The 10,291-nt window shown below is 48.5% G+C and overlaps 1 protein-coding gene across 1 annotated transcript; it reads left to right on the top strand.

Moving 5' to 3' along the window:
* Positions 1 to 613: 613 nt before the first annotated feature.
* PRR18 (proline rich 18) lies at positions 614 to 1,828 on the top strand. The gene has a single exon (XM_058802619.1). It carries the CDS (start codon positions 632 to 634, stop codon positions 1,442 to 1,444), a length of 813 nt encoding a protein of 270 aa, XP_058658602.1. The 5' UTR covers positions 614 to 631; the 3' UTR covers positions 1,445 to 1,828.
* The last annotated feature ends 8,463 nt before the right edge of the window (positions 1,829 to 10,291 follow it).

Here is a 10,291-nt window from a genome sequence, read left to right as displayed (position 1 = left end):
AACAACAGTCCTCCAACGGGGGTGGTAGCATTAACTCTGTCACAGAGGGCATTGACACTAGAAGGATCTCTGCACTGTATTCTTCATTACCAAACCAGGCAGTGTTTGTCCACTAAGTCCGAGGAGCCCAGCCAGCCCCTAGGTCTGAGTGTGTCTGTCTCTTGGCCGGTGTGCCTGCCCTTATTCATGATACTTCAAGTTATCAAGGAAATCAAAGTATCATTCTTGGTTTTAAGACGGCAAGATAATTTAACATGATTCGAAAATACTGCCTCTTCACGTTTGGACGCTTGGGGAGAAATTTAGAACCTTTTTGCCGTCGGGGCGCGAGCCCCGCCATCCTCTTCTTTAGTTCGGCTCTGCTGTAGGGCGGGCGGGAGAGGACCGGGAAAAGGCTCCGGAGTAGCGCCGCACCGAGCCCGACCAGTGCGGTTCGTTCGGGAGCGCGGCCAGTGCCGGCACGACCCCCGTCCCCGCCCGCACGCCCACCCCGCGCTGGGGAAGGGTGTTCCCGGGGCGGGCGAAGGGCGGGAAGGGGGACGGGTTATCGAGAGGGAAAATCGGCGGCTGTCTGCGCAGAGCGAACTCGCATTCCGCGCCGGCAGCTCGGGCTCCTCGTCCGCCCGTGGCCATGGGGCTGCAGCCCCGGCGCGCCGCGGGGCCCTGCCCGCCCGCGGGAAGGAGCGCCGCCCTGCCCGGAGCGCGCTCCGCTCCTCCCTGGGCCCGCAGCGACGAGCCGGAGGGAACTCCCGGGCGGCCCGCAGCGCTGCCGCCCCTGCTGCCGGCCATCCTGCCGACCCCCTCCGCTTCCCCCGCTGCCGCCCGGGCGCAGCCCAAGAAGCCGCCGGCGGCCGCCTCGGCCCCCAAGAAAGCAGCGCCTCGGCCCGCAGAGGAGAAGGCGGCGAGGAAGGCGCGGGGGGCGCCCCCGGAGCGGCCGGGCCCCCTCTCCAGCTCCTGGCCCTGCTCGTCCCTGCAGCGGCCGCCTCCGCGGAGACCGCCGGCCGAGCGGGCGGCGCGGCCCCAGCCCACCCCGCCGCAGCCGCGGGGCCGTCCGGGGGCGCCGGGGGCGGGCAGCCGCTCCTGCGAGAGCCTCGGCGGGGCGCCGGGCGAGGCGGCGGGGCGCTTCTCGCTGAGCCTGCCCCCGGAGGCCATCCGGGTGCTGCAGCGCCGCAGCCTGGAGCGGCAGCGGGGGCAGCCCGCACCCTCTCCCGCCGGCAGAGCCGCCCCGGCCCGGCGCGGCGACCTGCGCGCTCTGCTGAAGGTTTCGCTGCTCAACGACCGGCACCGCTACGACGACGAGGAGTACGAGGAGGAGGAGGCGGGGGCCGCGGCGGACGAGGGGCTGGTGCGGAAATGCACCGAGTGGCTGCGCGGCGTGGAGAGCGCGGCCGGGCGCGACCACCCCGAACGGCTGGAGACGCTGCCGCACCTGGGCACCCTCTGAGCCCCGGCGGGGGCCGCCGGAGCGGTCGGACCGGGGGGAGCTGGGGCCGCCATCCGCGATGTCGTGTTCCGTGTTGTGTTGTCGGCTCCCTGGCAGCCCGGGCGGGTGGCGGCAGGGGCCGGGCAGGGGAGCCCCTGGCCCGGAGCCGATCCTCGGGGCGCCGCCGCCGCCGCCGGGGCGAGGGACAAAGGAGCGGCGCCGGCCCCCGCCCGCCGGTGCCCGGGTGCTGGGAGGGAGGGCACCGGCTGTGGGCGTCCTGCCTCCGCCCTCGCGGTTTTTTTAAAGATTTCTGACTACTTTATAAAATGTGCGTAATGATTTTGTATATTTGTACATAAAAGTTCATTTTTATTTATTTGAATAAAGGACTCTTGTGTTGCGGTAGCCTTTGCGCCTTGGTGGCTTGGCGTTGGGCTGCCCCAGCCTGGCGGTATCCGCTGTGTCGGTGTCCCTAAGGTAAGGATGGCGGGCTGGTCGCCGTGCGGCGAGCCTGTGCCCTTCGCACGTTTGCTCCTCGGAAGAGCCGCCGGCAGCTCGGCTCCAGGGATAACGCAGAGCCGCGGATCCGGCGCGGCGGCGGAGGCAGGGACCGAGCGGGCGGGGGCGAGCCCGGCGCTGCTGGGGCAGATGGCAGCAGCTCCGCTCCCGGGGAGAGGCAGGGACGGCGGGAGGAGGATGGGGAGGTGCGGGCGGCCGCGGCGTGGGCAGAGCTCCGGTTCCCTGCGCCGGCGAACCGGAGAGGAGCGGCTGGGGTTGTGCATGGACTTGGCCATTTCATCCCCTCCCAGATAGTAATTCAGATGCATCCGACCTTTCGAGCCGCTGCCAATGTACGAGGTGGAATGGGAAGGAAGGAGGGAGAGAGAGAGAGAGAGAGGGAGCACAGAGGCAGCATCCTTTGTCAGCGTCCCTCGGCTTCCCATCCCTGGAGCCCACTGCAACCTTCCCCCCTCCGGGCTATGGCCATGCCTGGTGCTCTTCCGAGCTCTGTGTGTTGGGAGAGGCGAGGAGGGGGCTGGGAGGCCAAGTGTACAGAAATTATGGGCGGAAAGGGAAGGGTAAGTCTTTACCACGCTTACAGTGTCTCGGCCACCTACTGTTGCTCTTTTATTGTTGTTCTCCAGCTTCCCAGAACAACAGTCAGACCTGAGCATTTACTGTGATTCTATAAGTATTTTGCAAATGAATGTTTGAACATATGGGAACACGTTCAGCTGAATTTACTTAGCGGAGTAAAACAAAGTTTAGTGCCACAAATTGGGTATTATAAATTTCATTAAGACATCAGTTGTTTACACCAAATGAATGTCTGTGCTGACTTCCATTAAATCCTGTCAGATAAAAAACCTTTCTGTATATTAGGTGCACGATGTAGCCATGTGCTGCATTTTGTTTTGCTCCATGTTTGTTCAAGCACATTTTTCTTTTTTTCCACCTGAAACTTAAGGAATGACTGGGGAGATGGTTTGAGAAAATAAATATTTATTAAATGCATTGATACTGCCATTAAAAAAAACGAACCAATATAAGGCAATTGTGAAATAGGAATGTTCAAAGGGCAGAGACAAAAGCATGGGCATGAAAATTTATGGAGACTAATTCTATTTCATTTAAGGAAATGTGGAGTCATTTGTAGTGATAGCTATGAAACACATGCATTTTCATATCATTTTAGCTGAGTTTGCATGTAGTTCTGTCATATTACCAGTCTTCATTAACATCTTCAAGTCAATCTGCCTCAACAATTGCAAATTTCATGTCAAATTTAATACATGCTGGATTGATGTCAGAACCACTTTTTGTTGTTGTTTTTCCTCTTCTAACAATGATGGAAATGCTAGTAGTTGAGCTGTTAGCTGAGTTTTCCTTTTGTTTCACTTTTGGGAATGGGAGTTTATAAATGAGCATCCTGGACTCTTAACATTGTTCCTTAAACTGCTCCATGGTTTCATATTAAATCAATATCTCCAGTTGCAATGAAATGTGATTCACTCATTAAGGACTGAAGTATGTTAAAGCCTACTTGTGAGGCTGAAAGCTGCTTTGTTCAGAGCCTGAAGTGTGGCAAAAAATTCAATAAATTTGAATGCACAGCTGCAGCAAATGCAGTGTGAACTGGGGGTAAGAGGGGCTGGAATTGAAGGGCTGCCAGCTCTGAAAAAGAAAGAACCTGCTCCTAGAATGAAGAATTTGAGAACTGATCACTCTTCCTTTCCTTGATAAGGGGGCAAAAACCTTACGAAGTGTTGAGAACCCAAGCTCCCTATCCCACTGATCCCCAGTCAGCCTCAGCCTTCCTCCATCTCTCACACACATGGGTTCAGGACAGGTTGTGGCTGGAAAATTCAAATGGGATGCTGTGAAACACCTTTTCTGCCCCTCTGCTGCACTGTGCTCAGTCAGGGTGAGAGATCTTTCCCGGGACAGATAAGGACACTGCCAGCTCCCCCCAGTTCTCAGCCCGTGGAGCTGCAGCCCAGTGTAAGTATTGCTGTAAGAACCCTTCTGGGTCTGTACTGGTAAATGGATCAGGTGTCTTCAGGAACACTTTTCAGGTGGCACAGGTCTGATTTTGCCATAAGGACCAAGAAGCTGCCTGGAACTCGCTACATCTGCTTTTTAGCATTTGTATATTAGCCATCTTCAAATTGCCTCAGCCTAAGCCTCCCACTCATAACCCTTTTAGCTGTTGGGAGTTAGGAGCAGCTGGTGCTGTGAATGCTTAAAATAATCAATAATTCCTTTGGGGTAGATAGCTTCTTCCTCCAAACATATCAGCATGATTTACAGTGGAAAAACACCCCAAAGCAACACTTATTCTGGGTATTTTTTTTAAAGGTAGCTAATAAATAGTATTGCCTTCCTGCTGCTCCTGAGCAAGGCTGAGAGGCCAGACACAGGTGAAGTCCTTGTTTTTCTAACACAACAACCTCAGCCCTGTGCATTGCTGAGTTTTCTCTTGGGTTCTAGCCCAACTCTCAGCTTTCTCACTTCACTGATACAATAGGTACCTTTTTTTTTTTTTTTTATTTCAAAGCTAAGGGGGAGCATGCCCAGCTTTTTGCCCAGCTTTTATTTTCTTTTGTGACCTCCCTCACCAGCATACTTGTAAAGCCCTGACAAGCAGTATTCTCTGAGCTGTTGTCAAACATCTCCATTATCTCACACCATTTCCAGCTGTGCCTGAGGGATCTCACACACAGCTGGGGGAGGGCATCAGTCTGGGGGCGGCTGTCCTGAGAGGACCAGTGGGTGGTGTCTGTCTAGAACACAACTGTCCTTTTGGCTGGGGGGGCTCATTCTTTGGTTTTGTGGGTGTTTTTTTGTGAGGTAAAGGCACATTCTGTTTTTCTTCTTAAGAAAAGCCTCTTCCTATTGGTGGTTTTGTGAAGAGAGGAAGAGATTTCTGAGAAGGTTTGGCTTTGGCACTTTGTGGAAGAGTAGTCACCATCATTTTGCAATGACCAGGTGTGGTAGTGTGTGAGCTCCTGGCTGACCCTGCTGCAAGGAAAGGAGCCCAAAGCAGTGCCCAGTCACTACAAGAACCAAAAGTTACTGCGGTTCATTGCCTTCAAGAAAGATGTGAATGTTTCTTTTCCCTTCCCAGGGAGGAAAACCTCCAGCAACAGTCTCTGGAAATAGTGCTGGCAATTTGTTATTCACAGGTGCTCTTGCTTCTTCTGAGAGCATGGGGAAAATGCTGTGAGCCTCAGTGAATGAATGCCTGCAGGTGATGGGCCCAGCCTGGATCTCACCCTGCTGCAGCTCCAAGCCAGCACATGGATGTGCTAAGAGTTAGGAGCCACTTCCAGAGAGAGAAGCTGGCAGCCAGTGATAACAGCAAGTTGAGGATATAGGATATTGATGATGCAATGAGGTCTTTTAATCCCTTTTAATTTTATTTAAGGAGTGTTACAGGTTATATTTGAATGACATTATTTTAGAGCAATGGTTTGGATTGAGAGTTTTAGAATGGCCTAAGGATTTCTTGGTTTGTTTTTATTTTTTATAAAATTAGAAATATTAAAAAAAATGCAGTCTGTGTTTTGCAGTCAGCTGTCTTGAGTGTCCTGGTTTTGGTTGAGATAGAGTTATTTTCTTCGCAGTGCTTTGATTCAGCATGAGAATAATGTTGATAACACACTGAAAGCTTTTGTTTTTTGCTAAGTTGTGTTCATCCTAAGTCAAGGACCTCAAGGACCTTTTTTTTGTGTCTTATGCTGTGCCAGTGAGGAGACATACAAAAGGAAAACTGGGAAGGAACATTGCTGGGACCAGTGACCCAAACGGGCTAAAGGGATGTTTTCATACCCAGAAACATCATGCCCAGTATATAAACTGGGGGAGTTACCTGGAAGGAGAGTGGATCTGGGTTTGGGGATGGAGTCTGGCATCAGTCAGCGGGTGTGAGCAATTGCATGGTGTATCATTTGTTTGGTTTGGTTTGGTTTTGTTACCATTATTACTATATTTTTTTAATAAAAAAAAAATTTAGTTATTTAACTCTTCCTATATCAACCTACAAGTTCTACTGTTGGTTGTCCTCCCCACTGCACTGGTGGGGGTGGGGAGGGTGGTGAGTGAGTGGCTGCTGTGGTGCTTAATTGCCAGCTGCAGGACAGTGACAATAGGCCATTCTTGTTGTGAGGGCTCACATTCTGGGTGGAAGTGCTAGGTGTGATAAAAACTCTAAGAATTACTTCTACGCCAAAGAAGAATTACTTCTACCAAATTAGTTTTGCTTTTTGGATAAATGAACTCTTCAGAGATGGTCAACTGATGTTCAGCTCTCAGCATTCTGACTAACAGGAATGTAATGCTTCCATTATTTTTCATGTTGCCATCACAGTTCTGAGTGCTGGTAGAAGCTGAATTTTGAACGAAAAGGAAAAAAAGGTTCCTAAGCAAACATAAAAATAAATTAGCACTGAAGCTGTTACTTTCTTATCAATTAGCAAAGGAGAGAGCAAATTATAGTAAATTCTGGTATTCCAAATCCACCAGCATGGCGCCAGCAGCCGGGCAGGTGCGTCACACAGTGAGGGGCTGGGGAATGAATCACAGCCCTCGCTTTGCCAGGGAGTTTTCAGAATAGCAAAACCCGAGTGGGAACAGCACTAAGCGACCGAACTCCAAATGCTTTAAATTAAAACGAGCAGAGGCTGTTTAGGACTAGGACAGAAATAGGAGCAAATAAAAGCAAAATTCTGCAGAAGAGGCTCTGGGTGCATGAAGCACCTGAGAGCAATTGCAAATGCAAAAGGTAACAGTCTCAGTAAGAACCAGAGGCTTTAATTTTCTCTCTGGTTTTTCTTTTGCGAGTATTTTCCACAATCCATGTAGTAATTACGGCTCTGTTCTCTGAAAGCGTTTTGCTTACTGCCTAGTATGTGAAGATCCTAGCAGAGATCCAGCCATCTTAATAGATGCTGATATAATACAGTCCTCCCTGTGTTTTTCTCCTGCAGCAACCACTATTATAACTTCTCATGAAGTTCCTGAGAGTGAGCTAAACCTCCCTCCCCTTCTCACCCTCACCCCCAAAGTGCAAACTTTCAAAGCAAACAGAAAAAGAGCCCCAGTTAAATAAACGTTCTGGTGAGGCTGTTGTGTGGGGCCAGGTGTCACTGGGATTTATTCTTTTACCACCATGTGAAGTGCTGAGGAGATCTTGAGAGTGAATTTAAAGCCCCTGACCAAGTGGTCTGTCTTACACGTCCACGTGCCTCCCCCATATCAGTTTGCAGTGCTTGAAATCTCTTCTTGGGACAGGCACAAGCACTCTGCACAACCACCATTCAACAGGAACATTAATGCCCTGGTGTCAAGCGCTTGTTAGGAGGATATTTTGTACTGCTCACTCCATTCGACCATGTGGTCTTTGGAAAATGGATATTTTTCAATTCACAATGGTCACTGAGCTTCTTTAGCTTTGAGGAACATGTGTGTAGACTTCAGTCAGGTCATTTGAGGGTAGAAATAATTTGGCTTGGCAATTGTATCTGAAGGACAATGCACAAGATGTCCTTAGCAAGTGATTCCTTTAAATTACAAGTACATGGAAAACATTAATCTATTTTTTTCCATCTCATGGCTTCTTATTCTTTTCCCAGTGCAGCTACAAAAAGATTCTGTCAAAATGGAAGATAGTCTGACCCAGATATTCTTAACAATCACCATGATATCTTAATTTAAACTGGCAATATTGCAGGGTGCAATTACTGTGAAACAGCAAATATTGAATTTGTATTGATGCTTCCAATGCTTTTGGGCTGGTTTTTGGTTCCTGGCATGTTGGGAAAGTTTACTGTGCAATATAATTTATATGATATTCACATGCCTATTGGTAACCTTGTTATGGGTCATACTGACAGTTTACTGCTGGGATGTCTTTTTTCTTTTTCTGGAGTTCTCATGGAATATGTGCTGCTATATTGCTTCTCGCAGGTGGCTGAGACAAAATCTTGCAATTTGTTGAATATGCAAGTTATGTCCAAGAGTTTAATGAAATTTCTGAAAGATTAAACCAATGGCCTATTTGCTTAAGTGGTAATCAGAAATTTCTACCTCCACTGGCAAGATATTTTTAAAATGCTGAAAGCCAGAGGAACATAAATTGAAAATATGTAGCTGTCAAAACTATAGGCTGAGACAGAGAAGAAAGAGAAAATTGGGCTGTCTGGGGCAGTACTGAAGTGTCAGTGGAACCATGGATCACAAAAAGTTATCTGCCAAGCGGTGCTTTCACCAGAATGAGCAACTGGAGTGTATCATGTTAGAAATCCTAAACATACATATCTTGCATTTGAAGAGTTGATTTTTTTCGGGAAACTGTTCCATGATTTTCCTTTTTTTTTTTCCTTTGTGATTAATCTGAAAAGAAATTTGAAGGCACTAGCTGCATCTCTAACCTCTGGTGGATGAATACAGATGGTAAGCAGAACAAAAGGAGCTCAGCGAGCTGGCTGTGGCCCCCCTGTGCCACCAGTGGCTGATCCCCAGCTGTGGCAAAGCTCCCGCCTTGGCTCAGCCCACTGAGCTGCTTAACATGCCTGCCTCCCAAACCATCCCAGCCCGGGAGCTGCCAACCTTCCCTCATCGTTTGCTTCGGCTGGAGCAGCCAGGGAGAGCTCCCACAGGGGGTGGAGTCAAGGGATGCAAATGAGATGTTTGCTATAAGCCTTGAGGGGAGTCAGGGCGGCGGGCTTAAACCATTGCGGGTTAGAGACAAATGAATAGAGATGAGGTGGTGTTAGCAGTCATGCAGGAGCCTGTTTTTGTTACCTCTCGGATGAGGTCACATGGGGAATGGGATTTCCTTGCAGCTGACACAGACAAATGTGTCTCCATTGACTGGTTTGGTTGTTTTCAGGGGAAACAGCCAGCTGTGTGAGTGATCCTTGCCTGGGTACAGCTAAAGAGCAAAGGGGCTCAGCTTCGCATGAGAAGCAAGCAGAATGGGTCACTAAGCATTCTTTTTTTTTTTTTTTTTCAAGAAAAAAAAAAGAAAACACTTCATTTACAAAACATATCTGAAGGTATTTGGTGTTTATATCTCATTCATAGACCTGTAATTTATCCTCAGTTAATATAACAACAAAGTTAATAAAATAACCTCTGTTTTGATTCTCTGAATGGTTCACCATCCCTCTTTGTGGCTGTTTTGTTCAAAAATAAAGGAGGGGAGGGGGAAGTGAGCATATTGTAGGTACAAAGGGAGAAGATAAAAGCATCAGCCTGTTTCTGTACCTCCTATGTAATATTGCCATAGTAACGAGGAGCTGGCTGTGGCTGTTCATCACTGAAAGCTGAGGTAAAGCAGACACTCTTCTTATTCAAAGGAATATTAGTAAAATACAGATTTTTAAGGTGCCAATAAAGAATTAGGAAAAAATGATCTGCCTTACATAGCACACTCTAAAAGCTAATAATAAAGTGCCACTTTGAAAGAAGACAGGGCAATTAAGGCATTTAGCAAACATCTATAATGCTGTAAATCAGAGCCTTTTATCTCCCACACAAAGCCATGCTGAGGTGTGATGTGCAGTCACAGATGATATATTTTGACATGAAATGTGCATGAGATGAGCAGCTCTCCTCTCTTCTGCCTAATACATTTCTGGCATGGCAGCTGGCTGTGGCCATTGCCAAATATTTGTACTGCAGCATTGACTGGCCATGCTCTAATCCAGATTAAAGTGGGTAAAGTGATTTATGTATTTAGAACTGCATGATGTCTCCTAGATCCTGGTACTATTTTTTAACCATTAAGCCAGTTCAAGAGAGAATTAAATTCTGTTCCAGGTGTGTGCATCAAAAATACCTCTATTTTTGAAATTCCAGAGAAAAGAGGAGTAGTTCAATTGCTCTTGGGAAAAATTTGTGAATGATAAAAATGTGCGGTGATTTTGGTGCACAATTGCTAACATAACTTACTGTTAATACTGCAACTTCTCTGTGATTTACAGCAAGAATTTGACATTTAAGTTGTTGCACTTTTGTGTCCAATATCAGCCTATTTTCCCCTAAGTCTTCTGTATTTGATCAAATGACAGCTTTAACAGGATGTTTTACCCTGCACACACTCCCAAAGGTCATATTAAATTGCAAGTTGCAGGTTCTGGTTTTCTTTTCTGAAGGCCTTTTCAGTCTGAAGCACGTTTAAAATGAGGGCTTGAAGCATGGAGCAGAGCTTTGCTAGCAGCCACGGCTGCCTTCTGGGATCAGGAGGTCAGAAGGGGCTGCAGGAACAGATTTTCCTACAGCACCAGTGTTCCCTGCCAGCCTCTCATGCCTCTGGTCAGGGTTACAACAAGGACGAGAGCTCGAGGCAACAGCTCTGGGCAA

The sequence above is a fragment of the Ammospiza caudacuta genome, chromosome 3 (assembly GCF_027887145.1).
Source record: "Ammospiza caudacuta isolate bAmmCau1 chromosome 3, bAmmCau1.pri, whole genome shotgun sequence".
NCBI classification, from domain to species: domain Eukaryota; kingdom Metazoa; phylum Chordata; class Aves; order Passeriformes; family Passerellidae; genus Ammospiza; species Ammospiza caudacuta.
Note: the sequence above shows the minus strand (reverse complement) of the source record. Positions and strands in the feature narration are given on the sequence as shown.